The sequence below is a fragment of the Rhopalosiphum maidis genome, chromosome 1 (genome assembly GCF_003676215.2).
Source record: "Rhopalosiphum maidis isolate BTI-1 chromosome 1, ASM367621v3, whole genome shotgun sequence".
Lineage (NCBI taxonomy): Eukaryota > Metazoa > Arthropoda > Insecta > Hemiptera > Aphididae > Rhopalosiphum > Rhopalosiphum maidis.
The window spans coordinates 52299233-52321486 of NC_040877.1; the positions used below are offsets into that span (position 1 = coordinate 52299233).

The 22254-nt window shown below is 25.5% G+C and overlaps 2 protein-coding genes across 2 annotated transcripts; both read right to left on the bottom strand.

The window, feature by feature from the left end:
• Positions 1-7626: 7626 nt before the first annotated feature.
• Positions 7627-14532, bottom strand: LOC113550175 (pickpocket protein 28-like). The gene is made up of 7 exons (XM_026951875.1): positions 14351-14532; positions 10986-11199; positions 10574-10844; positions 10035-10100; positions 9822-9969; positions 9649-9740; positions 7627-7754 (listed from the first exon to the last, which is right to left on the bottom strand). Exons 1-7 carry the CDS (start codon positions 14530-14532, stop codon positions 7627-7629), a joined length of 1101 nt encoding a protein of 366 aa, XP_026807676.1.
• Positions 14533-17432: 2900 nt separating this feature from the next.
• LOC113561134 (cell cycle control protein 50A) lies at positions 17433-21234 on the bottom strand. Its single transcript, XM_026967371.1, has 8 exons — positions 20757-21234; positions 20539-20672; positions 20341-20478; positions 20071-20260; positions 19608-19730; positions 18860-19078; positions 18613-18778; positions 17433-17741 (listed from the first exon to the last, which is right to left on the bottom strand). Exons 1-8 carry the CDS (start codon positions 20794-20796, stop codon positions 17690-17692), a joined length of 1062 nt encoding a protein of 353 aa, XP_026823172.1. The 5' UTR covers positions 20797-21234; the 3' UTR covers positions 17433-17689.
• Between the last annotated feature and the right edge of the window lie 1020 nt (positions 21235-22254).

Here is a 22254-nt window from a genome sequence, read left to right on the forward strand (position 1 = left end):
AATAGGTACTAAATAGTAAATATATGTGAATGAAAAACGTGCAACAACTGCAAGTCCACAACATTTAAGTTTGTGATTATTATTATTGATTAATATTAAAGACATTGATCCTGGTTTAGAATATAGACAAGAACAAGTAAATTAATTAAATGTATTTTGACAATAGGGCATAGGCCAACAGACTGTAATATGTAATATTATAGTTTCAAAATAATTTTCATATAGTCCGCGATAGACCATAAACTATTGCATAGACAATAGTCTCTCCTCTTACGGAATAAAAAGAATTATTAAATGTAATTTAAGAAGCAAAACTTAGTGTATTCAAACCAATTGAATCTAGTTAATAAACTTTTTATTACAGCCTATGAGTAATGGTACCTATATAAAATATAATATATTATTTTGGTTCATTTGCACATTTGAATTAATTTAATGTAATTATAACCATCCAGTAAGATTTCTTTATCATAACCAAGTATTATAGTCTATTTTATAAAAGTCAAATCTTTTAATGATTAATTTATTCAACAGTTACAGATATCATATTCTGGTTTCTGCTCTATAATTTACCTACACTACAATTTGTACCTAATGAATAATAGTAATACCACAGAATATATGAAAATTAGTCTGTGGTAAATGGTAATATCATAGAACATAACATATGTTAATATAGTAACATGATATGATAAATTAATAAACTAATATATAAATGGTATCATCTACCAATATTTTGTAAAAGAAAGATATTAAAATACCATTAAACTATTTATATCTAAACCTTTAATTTAAATCGACTTTGAAAATGTCAGAAATTGATCAAACTTTATCTCCTATTGAATATTTTATGAATTATTTAAATTATATTATATTATTATATATTTTTTATTATTATTATTTTATTATTTTTTTTTTTTAATTATTTATTTTATAATTATTATTATAGAGATAGAAAATATGTCAAAATATACTACACTGTATTCTATAAGCAAAATTATATTTACAATAATGAAAATATTACAGTGGCAGAAATATAGTGAGTATAAGCAGTGGCGCCATTACCCCCATTTGAGTTTTATAATAGGGGTGCCAAAATTTAAGCAGGTCAAATTTTTTCGTCAGGCCACTTTTTTCAAAATAGTAGATACAGTCAATACAGATATGGTTTGTGTGTAAGTCGCTTGTGTGACTAATAAAAGACACGTGTGTGTCCGTTTTGTTGTACGGTGACACAAAAACCACGTGCCTTTTTTTATTATACCCAAGTTCGCGTCTTGGATCGTGGGATCGACACCGCGACCGGAATCAGGTCTAAATCTTTCTTTTTATATTGTATACTATTATTTGCCTTTAAAAGGTGACTTAATAATTCAGGTCATAATTTATTGTAAAATTCATATTTTTTATGTTATTTATTATTATTATTATTTATATGTTATTATTATCATTATTTTGGGGCCCCGTGTTAGTCGAATATTATATTTATTTGTAATACTTTGCAACAGTGTCGTATTATTATTATGTATATATATATATTGAAAATTCGTAATTAATTTATTATTATATATTGGTCATCTATATCTAACACCTGCGCAAGTTGCGGCAGACAACTGCTTTTTCGTGAGATCTGTCGCAGCGCCAACATCATATTTATTTATTAACATATTATAATAAATAATAATTCAATATTTAATACAAAATACATTAGTTTTTTTAATTAATTAAGCTATTTTAGCTTATACCTTTTAGTTTTTATTTTAGAAAATCTATCTACTGCTTCGTCTTAATCTATTTTATTAGCATCTTCGTTTTCTATCCCTATGGCCATTAAATTACTTAATCATTTGTCACCCATAGAAGATATAATATTATACTAAGTGTAACCGTAGGTAGTCTGTAACAACATCATAGAAATGTTAGAAGTATAGAATTATTCTGAATTACAAGAATAATTATTGTATAATGGAATACCCACAAACGCCGATACGTACCTAATATATATTTATATATACCTAATACCTATATTTATACAATATTATATTATACTGCATTTATACTTACCAAGTGCATAATATTAAATATTATGCACAAAATATAAAATTACGCACTCGAAATAATAATTATTAATTAACACAATTAACACAAGGAAATATATAGAATTTTATGGAACTACAACGTATTTTAAGGATTTTTATAGAAGTTAACTGATTTTTTAAGGGTTATTACGATTTTTTTTAAGGAATTATAATGTGTTTTAAGGAATTTAATGGATTTGACATTATTAAAACATAATTAATACGTTAAAAAGATATTATTAAAACGTTACTATAACGTTATTAAAACATTATCAAAACGTTAGGATTTTTACGGCTTTTTTATGAATTTTAAAGGGTTATTTTGGCTTTTGTTAAGGAATCACAAGGAATTTTAAGGAATTAGAAGGATCTTCATGTGTTATTACGGCTCTTTTAGGAAACTATAAGGACATTCAATGATTATTACGGCTTTTTATGGAATTATATACAAGATATTATAAGGTTTTTATGGAGTTTAAAGAGATATTATAGCTTTTTTAAGGAATGATATGGAGATTTAAGGATTTTTAAAGATTACTAGGTTTTCCATGGATCATTACGGATTTTTAAAGAATTATAAGGAAGTTCTAAGATTTTCGTTGGGTATTATGGGGGTTTTAAGGATTTATAAGGAAATTTAAGGATTTTTAAAAAATTCAAAGAAATTTTAAGAAATTTGAAGGATTTTCATGGATTATTACGGATTTTTTTAAGGAATTATAATGTATATTAAGGAATTTATTGGATTTGACATTATTTTAACGTTATTAAAACATTATTAAAACGATTTTTACTGCTCTTTTATGGATTTGAAAGGGATATTGCAGTTTTTCAAGGAATGGTATGGAGATTTAAGCATTTTTAAAAAATACTAATTAATTTTAATGTATTTTAAGGATTTTGAAAGATTTTCATGGGTTATAATGGGTTTTTTTTTTGGAATTACAAGGAAATTTAGGGATTTTTAAAGTTTATTATGGCTTTTTAAGGAATCATAAGGGAATTTAAAGAATATTATGGATTTTTACGGATTTATCATGGAAATATATAGGAATTAAGGTTTTTTGTAGAATTAATTGGAATATCAAGGATAACATTAAAAATGTTGTCCAATGTAAATTAATGTCGAATCTAATTAATGTAGGCCATTCTAAATTAATGTTGTCCAATCTAAAGAAATGTTGTTCAATCTCAATTAATGTTGTCTAATCTTGTTCTTTTTGCAAATCTTCATGTTGTCCAATCTAAAAAATATCCGGAAATATAGAGGACTAGCTGAATAACGCAGCTTCGTGCATTAAATAATCGTTTCTTATATAAATTGGTTTTTTTATTATAATTAAAATTTTTAAAGCCTAGTTACGTAATACATAATATTTTTTATAATTTAACTTAATTCATGATATTTATAACTGGAATGACAAATAAAATTAATAAGTGATTTACTCATAGACTCATTTAGTACACCTTTGTGAAAAAAATCAACATTTTAATTTTAAACGTTTATACAAATATATCGATACAATAGATTTTTGATTACAGTAATTTAGTAAACGACTGATAAGGAAACCTGTATTAAATTTTAAATCATATTTGATTGATGGATTATAAAAGGTAAAACCATATAATTTTAATAACAAATAATTATTAAAAAATATCCTAGATATCGGGCTAAAGTTTAAATATATAGTACCTATATAAGAATGTTTTATCTAGTTTTATAAATGAACAAAAACTATTTTATAAAAAATATTAGAATTACTGATAAACAAACAGAAAAAATAAATATTAAAATAAAAAATAAATTAATAATTATTATGTAAGTAGAATTTGAAGTTGAAGAATACAATCTATTGCGATTACTCAAAAAATTACTTATAATGATTCTACCTATAAAAGAAAAAAAAAGTTACATTACAACCTTAAAGAATTTTATCTATTTTATAAATATACTATTTGAGATAAATTGTCATGTATCTGTACTTTACAACATCCAATCAGTCGCTACCTTTTATAAACCTCACACTTTTTTTTATTAATGTACGTACAACAGAGAATTTAAAAAAAAAACTATATATTTGGTTTAAACTGGTGACTGCAATCTAATTAAATTTAAAACAATTAAAACCCTATACACTTTGAGGCTTTAATCTAATTTGTAAATTCTTAAACATAAAAAAGGTTGGCAAGTTGGTAGCGCTCTGTGCATTTATTAGTGCCGAGTGGATAACAGTTATTATACATAAGTGTGTTAAATAATGAATTTTAAATCATTAATATACCTAATATAAAATTGTATACTAAAAACGATTCTGAGCGGAGACTGTCTGCTGGCATTTAGTATTATGTATATTTGATAATATATTTTTTTATACAGCTATTAAAATCGTTTATTATAATTTTAGTATTACAGTAAGTTTATATAATTTTATTGAAAATATTGCATTTATTATGTTATAAGTATTTGATTATTGTGCGATAATATGTATTTTTTACCATTTACATTTTAACTTATAAAATTAAAAATGTAATTTAACATGTTTTTGTGAATACAGTAAAAATATAATCATAATACATCGATGAAAGTAATATCATTATATATTAAAACCATAATTGCATTGAGTATAGCATAATCTATAACAATACATTATACATAAGTTTTTAGTTCTCGCTAACAATATTTTAAAATTTTAACAAAATAATAATCATCGATAAATTAAGTATTAAGTGTCAATATTTATCGTTTATATACATTATTTTGTTTTATAATAATTTTAAATAAACCTATAAAAACTTATAAGGGGTCTTATTTTAAATTTTTGAGATTTTGATCCAGTGAATATTTTTTTATTGATACTCACAGAAAACAAATCGTCGTAAATATTGTATGCATATAAATAGTTAAAAACTAATTTAAGTGTTTAGAAAATAATACCATCTATAGAAAATGATTATATAAACTTTGGTAACATTATTAAGTATTTACAATTATTATTCATTATTGAATTACAACAAAAAGTAAAAATTGTTTATATTTTTAACTGAGAATTGACTTTTTGTCAGGAACCGTCTATTAAATTTACAAGCATTTTTGAAATTAAATATACATATTTTTTATAGGCATTTATTAAGAGAAAAAAAAATACCAAATATAAATCGAAACTGTCTTTTGCCTATAAATATTTAAAAACAGTTAAAATATTAAAAAATTATATCATACATAAAATATTAAAATGCTAATATAATCATTTATTGATAATTTCAATTTCTATACAGTTTTTTCTTAAATGTTTACTTATGTTTATCAATTATTTCGAAAAATACATTTTTTATTTGACCTCCCTAAAGTACAAAATAATAATGTTTTCGATGTATTTTAACTGTTTTTTTATAAGGGTTTTTAATAATTATAGTTTTATATAATTAAAAAAATAAAATTTAACAATACGAATGATTTAAATTATATATTTAAACATTTGTTTATTTGTTATTTTTTATTATGTTTTGTTATTGAGCTGATGGAAAATGTATCGGCTGTGTTTCAACCAGGAGGAAGATTGGCAGCTGAAATTGAAGAATCGGAGATTATAAATGTTGGACTTGCACAGACCATAGTGCATGGTTTTCTAATAGGTTGTTGATATTAAAACTCGAAATCTTGGTGAATTGAATTCGTCCAATCCGGTCAATATAGCTAACAGCTAAGTTAAACTAGGTATTTTGTATATATATATAATATATGTATAGGTATAAGGACTTAGTATATAGATTTATTAAATTATTTTTAGTATGTATATTGTATTTGTAATGATGTAGTATATAATAATAATATATAAGTATTTTATTACATTACACTTATTTAATACATTTATGGACCTTTCACTGACCTTATTGTATTATAATAATTTTTATTTAGTTGTCCCCTTACGCGTCAACGCTAACCTCTCATTCACTCATCCAACATATTGACTATCGCCGGCTGGCAATACACATATTATACATCACATTACCCGTTTTTGAATCTATCAAAAAAGACACTTGCGCTACCTATCAAAATTTTTTATTCCATTTTGTACACTGTTTTCTTATCAAAATGAATTACATTATTGATAGCTCTTACAACAAGTTTTTTTCTGAAATTAATATTTGTTTCATTCTTTTACACTTTTTTTATAATCAAAATTTGTAATGTTGTTGGCCTTTTAGGCAAGCTTTTTTGTTTGAAGATAATTAATAAATTATTTATATCAATATATGTACCTTGATTTAATATCAATATAAGATAATATAAGTATGTAAAATATTACAAATTTAAAATGCTCACATCTAGTTTAAAAATTAAAATATCGAAAAAACCAATGCTTATAGGCATAGATAATACTTTTATCTTTATTTTTGGGAATAGGTATGCAATTTACTCTAATATTAAAGCTAACAACACACAATTGAGTATCAATCTATACTAAATTCAATTTTGGTATGTTAGTAAGACAGAGAATACATGTGGGTATGGTGTCCTCTAAAGTTGAAATTTTGACAAAATTGAATGTTTAAATAAAAAAAAATAATTTTTTTACATTCAGTTACTAAAACTGAATAATAATAACTAATATTATGTTTAACTAATAATATTTATCATGAGAACTTGAAACTTTTTACCGTTAAGTATATTAGTACATTATTGTTTTTCATACATACAATGGCATTTTAATTAATACTTGAACCTATTTATGTCAATCTATTATAATATCAACGTTTATATTGATTATTATAATAATAATTAAATGGTATAATTTTGACAACCTACCAACTACTAAATTAAATTTTTTTAACAATAATGTATTTATAATAAAGAATTAGCTATCCTGCTTGGAAATTGATGTTGATCCACTAGTCTCCTTCGCTCAAAATTAATTTTTCAATTATTATGATTGATTATTGATTTAATTTCGAATATACCTATAATGGCCAACATATCTTACAGTGACCTATTCTGCAACGAAAAAATACCTACACCTAAAACCTACCATGTACTATTGAGAGTTAACTGGTTTTTTTTTAATATCTAGTTCAAGCATGTCAAACGCATAGCTTATGACTTATTTTTTATGCGGCTTCAGTCACATTAAAAAATGTAATATGTGAAATATATAGCTTATAACATATTAATATATTATCCTATAAAACCGATAATATTGTTAGTTATCGTATAAATATTGTACTTTGTACTGCATACCTTTTTAAATATTTATCTAGTCTTTTATATTTCGTCAAACATCCGAGGCTCTGAGGACATTTGAAGGTATAATTTTTTTGTGCTAATTATTAGGTACTTACGTAAATTCATAAATTTATAACTGAATAATTTAAATTAATAAAAATTGTATATTTTTTTAATTTTCTAATTTTGAATGGACAATTTATAAAATGTAAAAATGTTTAATTGTTCGTAATAAATAATACATTTTTTTTTATATCCCACAACATTTGTTGTACAGACGTTTTTGGACAAATACTTTGAGTTTGACATGCCTGATCTAGTTTAATATTAAATCTTTTTTTTTTTTTTTTCGTTCCATCGATCAACATATAATCGTACCACAAAAAAATATACAAGCTCAAACACACTAATTATGCTTGCGCCAAGAAATAATCCTAAGGATCCACCAACATTTCCTAAAACAAAAAAATTATTTAAGTTATATTTATTAAATCTAAAGTACATTTCAATAATTGTGTAAATATATATCATATTATATTAACATTAAAAATATTCAAACTATGTATTAAATTTTCTAGGAAATTAATTAATGCAAATACAATCTGCGTTTATAGTTTGAAAGGACTAAATTAAAGATGACATTTAAGATTTTTATTAGAAGTATAAAATAACTAAAGTAAGATATTTAATTTAAAAAAAAATAAAGAACTGATATTAGAGGATGACACGCTCTTCGGAATTTTCTCCGTCTTACAGACGTATATTATACAAATTTTTGTTCAATATTCTGTATGTTACGCTTAAATATTAGAGTGAAATGATCTATTATCGAAGTTAAATATAAAAATATTATCCGTGTTCTCTAGTCGTTTTTTTGATTTTTTAGTGAGTTATGACATGGCCTAAGACACTGTGTCCCCTAAATAGCAAGCATGTGTCCCAAGTTATATAAAGTATTTTTAGTTTTGATTGTAGAAATAAGTAATAACAAACATTTAGGAATTTCAACACAATTTTAAATATTTTGAAGGTATACTTGTATTTATTTTATGTATTTAAATACCAGTATCATATAAATAATATTAATGTGTAAGGCAAGTGGTACTTAAAAGAGGGGGATTTTGGGAGTTACAACCTCCACAGACTTCTTTTGCTATAAAAATCTGTCAAAGTCCAAAGGTAACCGTTAAATTAATAAATGTGTCCCTCGAAATCAGATGTATTTTAGGCCCTACGGAATGAGAATGTAAAATAATGAATATTTTATTACAAAATATTATTTAACTTTTATAATAAGTCACTTAACTATAATATTTAAGCTTAACATACAAAAGTGGTGCTACACTGCTACTGAATGAAAATGTACGTTCATGATAACACACGCGGGTGTGGTGTTCTCTTAAGCGAAAAAAGGAAAATAGGTGTATCAAGGTTAAATGTTTCTATTGTATATACACTTCTTATATAATTATATAATAAAAAGAATAAACAGTTAATATAATAGTATAGTGTGTCAGTGGCGTATTTAGGATTTTTTCTAAGGGGGGATATACATAAGAATACAATAGTATAGAGTGCTTATTGATAAATATACAAATATACATAACTGTGTAGAACGAAAAATCAAAACAGTAAAAAATAATGCACCTGCCAGTGCTCCGAACTTAAGGGCCCTTTTTTTGGTACTTGGCCGGGGGCCTGGACCTTGGGAAGGTAAAGACTAAAGATCGCTAGGCTACCTAGTTTGCCTAGGTGGAAGTTCAGCACTGGCATTAACGCGAGTGTTCGATTACAATGAATAGTTATGCTGGATTAAAAATGAACTAATGCAATAATAAATATTATAAAAATAAGTAATAACTCGTATTTAGTGTTTAAGTTTGTTTATTATTTGTATACTATTTAATTATTAGAACTTATTGTTTAGAATGCTTATTTATATATATAAATATATCTTCACCTTGCAATATGTTTTGAAATAGTAACCAAACGCTCATTATTAAAAGCATAATAATAGCCGTATCTAAGTATCTTTGTTGACAATAATGACGATTGACGGAATTTTACGATTTACAATACGAATTGTTTTCAATCATACACATATTTAGCAATAAGTGGTGTATTGACTACGGCCATCAACCATAATATTTCTAAATTCTTAAAATTTCAATATTATAATAAAATGTAGCGTTTTTAATAATTGTATTCTGTATTTCTGTAATATATGTACGATATTATTAAACCTATCAAGTAAATAAAAGACTAATGGAGGGGATCTATCCCCCATATCCCCCCCATAAATACGCCACTGTAGTGTGTTACAGACAGCAACAGTGTCTATATACTTACCTAATAATTCATTTTCTGGTATCAAAGCATTTCTTTGTACACTCCACCAATTTCTCTTATAGTACATAACTATAATCGATTTGTATAAATTTCTGTGTAAATAAATAAAAGAAATGTAAAAATTAAAAATAAAGTTATATTTAAAAAGCACAAAATTAATTAAATATTACAACCGTTTTTGGGGATTTTTAACGTTCTTTGTCAAATTCCTATGCGTGTATACAACGTTATGTTTAAATCTTATGTCTGTACAGACATCTAAACAATTACAATAATTTGTAGTATTTATAGTAAATAGGTGTTTGTCAAAGATTGAATAACCTAGAATAGAATATAATGTTGCATTAGTTATTAAATTTTGTATTGTTATAATGTATGTAATTTACCATTATTTGAATACTGTCGCATACATCTGTAATTTTCAGAACCACATATTGGAGTGTTTATATCTCCTTTAAATATATAACATTATTTTTATTGATGGGTTGATCGTAATAAATAATGGTTTTAACTCTATACGTAAAGTTTTTTTCCTACAGTTTCTTAGAAAGAAATATTGGAGGAGTAGGGGTCACAACATTAATATTAAATTATCTCTTCAAAAAATATGGCTGTATTGGTTTAAACACTGACATAAATGTTTTCTTTTGAATAATACAAGTAAAACAATAACTAACATTTAAACTTTAAACCAATAAATATAACGATATTATACTATACTGTTATCAAAATTGTACCTAGGAAAGGGGGATCAACCCTCACAGAATTTTTTTTCACATTACGCAAATTTAAAAATTATTTCATCATTATTTTACACACTACTTACTAAAATTCGTATAACCCCCTCCAAAAAATTTTTCTGGGTACAACCTTGACTTTGTTATACATGTTACATATACATAATATACACTAAGGATATACTCACTTGGGTGGTAATAAGCCACACAACCACACATCTTTAACGAATTATTGGCTCTACACTCAATATCACAGTTATTAACTGTATATATTCTGAAAAACTTTAAAGTCCTCTCATGCTGATAGTAACAGTGACGAATATCTGGTTTCCAACTAGAAATGCTTTCAGATGTTGTTACCAAAGTAAATGTTGTTGTAATATAAGCTATATTGTTGACAGCAATATAAGCTGTAGGTTGAATATTAGCAGGTATATCAATTGGACTATGTAAAAATAACTAGAATACATTAATAAAGTAAATAAGCATTTGATTAATTATAAGCATTCAAATTTGTACATTTTTTATGTGAAAAATGAAAATAAATTGTAAATAGTTAGATATTATTACTATATTAAAAAAATATATATTTATATTTACCACCATTCCTTTATCTGTTTTAGGACAGTGTTTTCCAGTTTCTTCTTTTTGTAAATCGAATCTTATTATAATAGAATCTTCAACAGTATCACCTGTAACTTTCCATGGTAAATTAAATGGCTTTGCGTTTTTATTAAAGCCAATTTCTGGATTCCATGCAGTTCCTTTTGAATTTGTTATAATATCTGCTTTAGTATGATTCAAATTAGATAACCTATACAGTATACACATGATATAAATATTATGATATATAATACAAAATATGAAGCACCTATATGATGCATGAATTGATCAAGGTTCTTAATTCTGATTTTTTATGAAATAGGCACCTATATACTAAAATTATTCAATAACAACTTACACTTGATTATAATCATTACTTAATAGTTGATTAAAAGGAATCATATTCAATGAATAACAAACTCCGTAAATTGTATATACTGGTTGAAAATATTGACAAGGTACATAGATTTTTTCTCTGATCCAAGTTATTGAAATAACACGTTGTTCACAAAAAATTCTATGAGCCTTAAGAAAATAAATAAAGTTATTAATACCATATATTTCATAAATTACTATTTATCTTATCATAAATCTAATGTTTGATTATTTGTTTGAAATAAAAATTAAATAATTATTTATTTAGAAGTTTTGAACGAATCACATATCAGCCTACAGACATATTCAGGCGTGGATTTAGAAATTAAATAAGGGGGCTAAATAAAAATAATTACTTCAATCATATAAAAACATATGCATTTAGTTTAAGTTTTGAAATATTTTAAGTAGATACCTATACCAAAGGGCTAAGGGAGTGGCTTCAGCCCCCATAGCCCCCTCCTTGTATCCACGACTGAACATATTTATGTAATCCATAGTAAAGTTATATATTAGTATTGTTATTTAAAACAATCCTAAATACATAAAATTGTTATATAACTTTTTATAAAAATTAAATAATATAATTAATAAAACAAAAAACATTAAATTGAAATTCATTATAATTAGGTACCTATATTTTTTCTATAATTGTCCACTCAAAATTTTAGTTAGAAATTTAGAATAACAATTATTAATTAGTCAGCATGGTAAAAATGCCAAATATAAATATGTATATATACATATTAGTCCGTTATTATACATAATACATTAAAGTAACGTACGCAAGGAGGGAGGGGCGAGGGTGTCAAGGAAATATAACGCCTCCTTAAAAATAAGTATTTAAGTATCTGTTAAAATTATGAAGCGATGACTAAAAAAAAAAGGTTTTTTTTATGCAATTTATGCATATAATTTTTATGACACCCCGCTTAAAAAAATCCTGCGTATGCCACTGAATTATATTACAAATTACTATATTAACTTATAACTTAATTCCATTCTAAATAATCTAAGCCAGTGGCGTCATTTGTGGGGTGGCAGGGTGGGAATTTGCCGCCCCTAGTTAGTAGCGGGCTGCTGTCGAACCGGTCGGGTCAGATATGTGTTAGTTTTGGGCCGCAAGCCCACAAACATGATTCATGACATTCATATCATTGCTAAATAAAATTTAACCATGATTTGTAGCTCGTGCTAATATCCTAATAATTATATAGGGTAGGGATGGGCAACTGAAAGTTATAAGAGGGCCAAGTTTTAGAAAATTAAAATTTAGCGGGCCAGAGTGAAATTAGAGGTCATTTAAATATGCATTTTAATTTAGCATAGACGTAGCATAGAGTATAGACGATTAGCTTTGAAATTGTATGTTGTAATTTGAAAATGTTGCGCGGGCCACCAGTTGTCCACCCCTGATATAGGGTATTTTTATGACTGTATCAGTATCTTTATTAGTTTATTAGTTATAGTTGTAGAGAAGAAAGCAGTTTTACTAATAGATTTAAATCAATAGCAGCTGACATATATGTTTGAGCTATGAAAACTAGAAAATATTCTAATATTGCTTAGCATCTAAGTAACTCTTGAAAAAAATAAAATAATAATAAATATTTAATAGTTTATTGTATGTTTTGTTTTATTTTTTGTAAATACCTTTATACTCATATTTGGCACAAATAGGACATACATTTGGGTAAATTTTCCTTCCAAACGTAATCATTTAGTAGCTAATATCATTGAGTATACAGTAATAATGCTAATAAATAATAGGCAATATTGGCCATTGGGTATCCCTCCACATATTCATTATTTATTATTTATTCATTGTTATCTCTCAAAAAATATGTCAATTATGCCTAGAGCACGGTCTTAGTATATTAATTGTAATGTAATTGTTAGCGAGTGGTTTTTTTTATTATTATTTATTATTATTGTTATTATTATTATGGGCCGTTCAAAACTTTTTCCCTTCCTCTCAAAAACTGAAATGACGCCACTGTACTTGTATGGCTATATAGTATATAAGAATACAGATCATAATAAAGTATAGGTTATAGGTAAGGTAGTCTATATGCCTACAGGTTGGTGTTCAAAGTCGTACAGCCACAATCAATATTATTATCATCATAAAATCTTACGTTTAGTAATAAATCCCATGTTTTTGAGTTTATATAATGTTGACCGATACTTAGATTAGGCTCATAAACATGACACATTAGGTTTATGGTATCTTCGTATTCTCTGAAATAAATATAATATATACATTTTTATTTATTATTTCCTATTTGGCTATATAGGCTAAAGTGCCTATATAATATATCATATATAAATATGTCAAACTGGTCGAAGGTATCTTTCTATACATTTTACCAAAATCAATAGTTTTACGTACTTACTTATTAAGCGTTTGATTTATAATCGTTAAATTGTCAAGGTTCTGCAATTGTAAATCACTACATATTGTAATCCCGGGAAACGGAACATCATCATTCAACGCAGATAAATGCCTACTACTTTCATTCAGTATTGTTATAATATCACTTTCCATCCAATTGTTATACAATTGTTGTATTTGATATCCACACATAAGAAACACCAATGATATGACACAAATCCAAAATACCCTGATTAAATGTACATAAAAATATAATATATTTAAATTATAAAAAGTTTGTATATTTAAACCGTCTAGTAACTTCATTAGATTGGTATCTAAAGGCTAACAGGCATATATACAGGAGAAGAAGGGATGAATTAATTGTTTAGAATCACTCGAAATAATTTCAAAAATTTGTTTCATGTAGGTAGACATTAAATTATACACATAGACAAGGGCGAACGCAATAAAACATTCAGGAGAGAGGGTTAAATGCCTAAATGAGAATATTTTATTCTAATACTAGACTACAATTTTAAATTTAAATTTAAAATATTTGTTTGTACAGTTCATAAGACTATAAGGATTAGATATTTTTTCCAGTACCAACCTTTCTAAATATGGTCGTTTGGGTTCCCCTAAATAGATTACACCATGTAAGCTCGTGGCAATCGAAAATTTCCGTAAATAATTTCCTTCGCCATATCCTATAGGCTTAATATTTAGCTTTTTACCGTTTAACACACCCATTCGTCTTCGAATAATTATTCCATTGAAATGTGAATCAACCATTTCGGAATAAATTAAAAAAATAATAAAATATCTTTAAGTTGAAATAAGTACCTATATAAAAAATTAATTTATAAGTAAACAGAAATATTATTATAAATTTTAATTTATATGGTAGTTGAATCGTGAATTTTTTTTGTAAGTATAAGTATAACTATTCAAAACATATCTACAAGTAACAAGTTAACCTAGGAAGGTACTAAATTGAGTTTTGACTACATATTTTATTATATAATACATTTTATAAAATAAATAACATTCGTTAGTATAATTTAACCAATAATGTTGACGTATTTATTCTAATATTTTCTTATTATTTATTTATATTATATGAACATTGGACACTATAAAGTATCTACAGCTACAAGTACCTAGTTATAGATACTTAACCCATTTATTATTATAATTTATATAGCCTTCTTAACAATTTGTCAAATATATTATTTACTTACTTAGACTCTTATGAAACAATAATTATCATTCAAAAGAAAAATGTTGGCATTTACTTACCCATGTACATACCTAGAACATTAGATAAATAGACACATTTTATATTTTAATGACATTTTTAATATAATTCTATAGAATAGCATACATCTATCACATGTTTTATTGATATTTTAGCTCATTCAAGGGTCTGTACAGGTTAGGTATTTACAACATACATAACGTATGTCTATTAATTGTCATTTTGAAATCGGAAATACTTCTTACAAATGTCAAATTTATGATTGACTTTTTTTAAATAACAGTTATGATTAAAATCGTGAAATTATTGAATTTAAGACGGAGGAAATTTGGTAATTGCACTGTTGTGCCTTTTTCCTGAGTCTATCTTGTTATTGAGTAGATCACTCTAATTAATGTATTCAATTTCAATTTAATAATAAATTATAACATAACAAAAACGATTCTGAGTGGAAATGGTCTATCAACACTCACTATAATATATTTAAAACTCAAAGTACCTAATACATAATTATATCTATATAATATATTGCTTTTAATTATTATAGTAGTTTATTTTACTATAAGTTATACAGTAATAGTATAAACTATAAATATTAAATAGACAATAGCGTCAATAGCATAACATTAACCTGAATATTTTGAAAATGTCATTATGTATGTAAAATATAGTAATATATTATGTAAGTTTCAAATCAGGATATCCTCACGAAAAATAATTTTGCAATACAACTAAATAACTCAAATCGTAATTCTTTGTTTGAATATCTATTTTTCACCCGCTACATGAAGTACTATATACTATATACTAGGTACTAATGTGGATTCTATTCCTATTAGATATAAAAATTGAATACTACATTTTTAATTCCAAAATAATTAATTAGCTTATGTTCGTACTTTTTACTACTTGGCAAAATTTGAACTTATAATAAATTTAAAATTCCAAATATCTATAAATAACTGCATCAGTCAATTTAAATAAAATAGAAATAAAATTATTATAATTATTTAAAATAATTAAATAGAAATATTGGCTGTCATCAACCAAAATAGTTTTTCATAAGTATATTAACATTCTATGTAGTAATAATTTTTAAATATTTTGGGATTTTTTTTTTTATTTCTTTAAAACCATTTGAAATTACCGATCTGTTTTATGTACCTGTTGATAAAATATTTTGATCTTAAGTTAGAAAGAGAAGACTTGTGTAGGTGCCCAGTGCTCAGATATTCTAAATCAAATTAAGTATACAGGATGATTCTGAAATTAATGCGGCAAGTAATATAAACCTACTCACTGGTGGCCTAATAAAGAATTGTATTTTTTATGAATTGAAATGTGACATCATTTTTGAGCTTGTCATGCGGTTTTCATGTTTTACTCACGCTTGAGTTGTAAACTAAAAAAAAAAGTGGTGTGACACATCTATATGAGAGGTATCAAAAAATAACAGAGTTTAGATTTTTTGTTGTAATTTGACAACACACTATGTTTTACTTTGTAAAATTATCAAAATCAAATACGCTTTATTTTTAATATCAATTATTCTTACTTACCAGAGCTCTTCAATGTTAACTTCAATGTATTGTGTACTTAACGGACTCAATAGTTAGTAAATAAGTACATAACCATATCTGAATATTCAACATTAGTTTACATTATTCAAAATGTTAAAAATAAATTGGATATGTTGGACTTATCTTTAATAAAAACAACTAATGTTGTTTATTTATGAAGTACAGTGAATACAATCTCCATTTAAAATCACTGTTTTTAGCAATGTTTGCAATGATTTATACATGATTCAATTATGAGCCTTGAGCTTTTAAGTCAATAAAATAAAATAATAGTTTGAAAAACATATTTTAGAAAACACCATTGGAATTTTATGAAAAAAATTTTAAATTATAAGAACTCATAAAATATGAAAACCCAGTTGCTTTTGAAATTTAACAAAACAACTAAACATTGAATATATACAAATTTAATTGTTTTTTTTTTTTTTTTTGTTAATGATATTTGAAAAGACAATTTTCAGTTTAAAATAAATAAAAAATTATCTGTAAAAAAACAATTATATAAGGTTAAATATAAAATAAGAAATAAAATCAACAAATATATTATTGTTTAATATTTAAATATAAACAAATAATAATAAAATAAGCTTTATATTGTTCTAAAATTAAGTCTTAATAACAGCTAACAAATTTTAACCTCTATGACTAGAGACACATACTTAAAAACTTTATTTACTATTCATTTTACATTAAACAATGTGCAAATATATATAGTTTAAAGCTTAAAAATGTTTTATAAAGGTAACAAATTATTATAATAACAAATTTTAACAAATTATCAAAACTTATTTAAGTGACAGTGTTTCATAATAAATAATAGTAAAACTTATTAATAGATATTTGATTTAACTGGTTTAAGTTATATGGTGTTATATGTATTAAAGATATATTTTATGCTAAAATAATTTAACTTATGAGTACATTATAGAATAAATTAGATATTGGTCGATTGTGGATATAGAATTGTGATAAATTAAAATATGATTTTTTTATGTATATCACATTGTCTTATAAAGCTCATTAGTTGCTAATTTAAGCACAGCCTAATTAAATTTGTACGTGCAGAAAACGCAAGAAATTATTTCTTTAATAAAGAAATAATTATGCTGAATCACTGATAAGATGTTGATGGAGAAACAATGGTAATATCTCCTGTGTTTCCACTGAAAACAAAAAAATATTGATAAAACGAGTAACTATTATTTTTTAAATAATTATTATTATTACTATTATTACTTATTAATTTTAACTTTAAAGCAATAGTCTATTTAATTTAAAAATGATTCTGACAGATTTATGATATATATAGAGAGTATGTACTGAGCTAAATACAAGAAATATATTCATTTTAAGTATACAACCTTACATTCTGTACAACTGAAAAAGTATAGTATGAGTACACATAAAACAAATCTATAGCATATTTCATAAATATGCAACTCGATTTAGCACACCGAGTGATGGTTTCCGATCAAATCAATGGTTCATAAATTCATAACAATAAGTAATAGTTCTGTAAATAAACCCTGTCCAAAAACTGCTTACCGGCGCTCTATGATCGAGTAACATTTGATGTGAAACGCACTAACACTATAGTAGTTTCTCATTGCAACAGCACTTAATAAAGCAGTTCAACCTCTCACCACACATACCAGAATACAACCCATATTTAAATGAGTGAAATAGTCATATTCTCTAAAAGTATGTGGTATAGATCATATTACCAAAATAATATGCAAATGTTATACATCATAGTATATTATAAACTGCTGAACGATCAAAGAGGACATGCTATTTCTGTGCCTGTGTATATGCAGCTTATCATGTATCATTATAGTTGTCATTCTAACAATTATTGATACACATTTTTAAACTTATTTAATCAACAATAACTATAAACCTATACCGGATGTTTAAATACAATTACAAACATTTAGTTGAAGTTTTAAACAGCATTTTTATATTTACCAGATGTAAATAAATGGAAATAATGTTAAAGGCCTAAGTGTAATATAATTTTTAATTTTAACATACCTGGGCTTATATTTGATATGAAGAATTAAAAACATTAACCCCAACAAAAAGCAGCAACATCCAACAACAATATAAGCATATCCAAGAAATAAATTTCTGCCCCCTGTAAATGAAGTGTTGGATAGTATCAAACTTTTTGTTCCACCAAAGCCTGCTACTGGATAATCTAAAAAATTGAATAACTATAAATATTAAAACTATAATTATATACATATATATATATATATATTAATTATATAAAACATACTATATTCTATAACTAATTTGTAATCTCCTTTAGGTAAGCCGTTTTTAAACTCATTAGAATGATTAATACGTCTGTATAATTTGCGAAAATCAGGAAGTGCAGCGGTTCGCATCCAAACAATCAAATCTTCATTTTCAAAACCATTGTTTAAATGATTTTCTGTATCCAATTCCCATATATTCACACGCCAGTCAATTGGTTTTTCAAAATCTTTGAATGCTAAAAATCAAATATTGAATACTGTATAAATTGTTTTATTATTTATACATAATTCATTAATCATACATTTTTCAAGTCATAGTCAAAGAATTAAAAAAAAACATTTCATTGTAACTTATACTTATTTCCTTCAGAGATCTTATACCAAAAAAATTACATAGAGAGTTAAACTATATTTTATGCAATAAAATGTGTTAAGACAGAAATCTAAAAAAATTTGTTGTCAAAATGTGCAGCAACAATTTAAAGGCAATGCATGTTCTTAAATAAATATAGTCTCTGCTTCCACCACCCTTACAGGGTGATGATCAGATCATAGAGGTAATGGTGATGGCATGTTGGTGCCGATTGCCATTTTTGGTGATAGATACACAGTTTCAATGCGTTTTTGTCTGACACCAACACACTTATTCTAAATAGTTTTTAGAGAAAAAATATTACTCTAGATAGAATAATGAAATATAATATAATCTCTAAAAATTTAATAGAGTATATTGTATATTAAGTGATTATGTAAGATGTAACAAACCTTCTTTCAAATTTCCTCTAGGATGTACTGGATTTTGATATTTAATATTTTTATCAGATTCCCAAGCAATTTGAGTTCGAAGTAATGGAACTTTTTTTTCATTGTACATCAATGATAAGTTATCTAAAATAAAAAAAAAGAATAATTAAGCACACGCATAATGCTATAACATGAGTTTTACAATTAATTGTTGAATTTAAAAATAGATAGAATTATAATAATATCATAAAGTATTAAATTATATTATTTAATAAGCAAATTGGAAAATATATAAACAATTCTATAATAAGAGTCAAAATGACTAAAATTATTTAATAGGTTTATTAGTTGTTCGAGTTGCTAGGATAATTTTTATGGTAAAATAGACATTATTATCATTTTAATACCAGTTCTTTAAACTTAATAGATAATTTAAATACATTAATTTAAAAAAAGGCTTTTTAGCAGAAAAAATTATACATACCACTGAATAATGAATTGGCAATAGCACCACAAGGAGCAATTGGCTTGTTGTTGTGATAATCAAATGGTGCACAGTCACTAGATGGAGTTTTGCTAAGTTTTCCAAGCAATTGAAAATCATCCCTTGATTTTACATAGCGCCGATGGTTTTGGTAATAGTTGGTTAATCCATAGTACATGTAAACATTAGGCTATACAAAGTACAAATAATATATGTTTAAACATTTAAATAATATTGACCATAATGTTGTACATCAATTTAATATCATACAGAAAAATCTTCTTCCAATTTAAATGGAATAATGCAATTACAAGACAAGTTACGATTGCTTTGAATGAAATCTGCACATGATTGACTCAAATTATTAATATTTTTGCAGTGGGTATAATCAAGAGTAAATTCTTGAACCTAAAAATATATTCAAATATGATTAGGTTTATAGAAATATACATATTAAAAATCACTCACCAGATTTGTAAGATATAGTAAACCTATGCCAATTGGAACAAATGCTGCAGCAACTGCAAAGAATATGGGCATTACATTGCGTGCAGTTAGAATTGGTTGCCATGCAGGTAATCGTTGTTGTTTGAATGCTGTATCTGTAATAATGCCCAAATAGTGAGTGTAATATACATTTGTGCTAATATCTAATATACTTTATGAACAAATTTAAAAAAAATTACCAGCTGGCCTCTTAGACTTTGGTTCTTGTGCATCCAACATTTTACTTATAATATTGTAAGATGTACTGCTTAAGTAGTACAAATGACAATTATTTTATTACGACAACTACAGCGATTCTACAATCGAGTATTCGACAACGTTAACTGATAACACATCATTTTTTGACAGCACTACGAAAATAATAAAATTGATCACTTCAGGACATGCAATCTATCAGACAATCGCGACTGTACACTGTATAGGTTTTACGGTTTAATATAAAATATGAAAATTAGATTAAATTGATTATTAACTAAGTGATAATGCGACGGACGGCACTACGGCATTTAGGCAGTTACACAGAATATTAATATTTATTCTGTGACAGACTGTTCTGTGTTCAAGTTCGACGAACTATGGTGAACAACTTTACTGTACATTATATATTTATATCATAATATGCATATAATATGTATATATTTTAATAAATCGTTAGTTGACTGTAGTCGTCAACTACAACACAATATAAATTATTAATATTAAAATAATCGTTATCAGCTGTTTCATACACATCGTAAGTTTATATTTCTTGTGTAAACACATCGTAATTGTAGATAATAATATTATAGCATCATCTACCCTAAGTATATACAATCTTTACTGTACACGGTCTAAGTAATCTAACTATCTAAGAGCATAATAAAATGTTAGTCTATTTTGTCAAACATACGTAATGTATAAATATATTGATAGGTAACCATATATCTAAATTTATATTATGATTTATTAGTAATAGTAATTAATATTTTACATTTATTATACCAGCCAGCACTCGGCAGCCACTACTTTTTTATGTCATTACTCATTAGTCACTCTAGTTGTTCAGAAAGTAAAATATTAATCATCAGAATATAATTAAACATTAAATAGTGAATATCTAAATCTAATGAATATATTATTAAAGTACATTATGTTATCATTGTATAATGAGAGCCGATTTCAAAATTTTTTGAGTACCTACATCATCCTTTGGTTATCTAATACTAAGAATTGTATCGTGCACTTTGCACAATGCATCTAAGGTGCCACTATGATGTATAAGCATTAAGTATTAAGCACTATTAACAAACTCAATGGCGTCATTTCAGTTTTTGAGAGGGGGTTTTGATAAACATGATATTTGATCAGCCCACATCGCTAGAAGAAAATTCATACCTATCTATCCAGACACCAGACAATAACAAAAAAACCAGCCCAATATCAAAAAGGGGCAGAGAAAATGCTCACCCTGACCCAAATGACGCCACTGTATAAACTATAACATATCTATGAGTGGCGTATTTACGGGGGGGATATGGAGGATAGATCCCCCCCATTGGTCTTTTTTTTACTAGATAGGTTTAACTGTAAATTTAATTACAGATTGTTTGTTTTAAAATAAAGTTAAAAAAAAAATAGGTTTAATAATATCGTACATATATTACAGAAATACAGAATAAAATTATTGAAAACGCTACG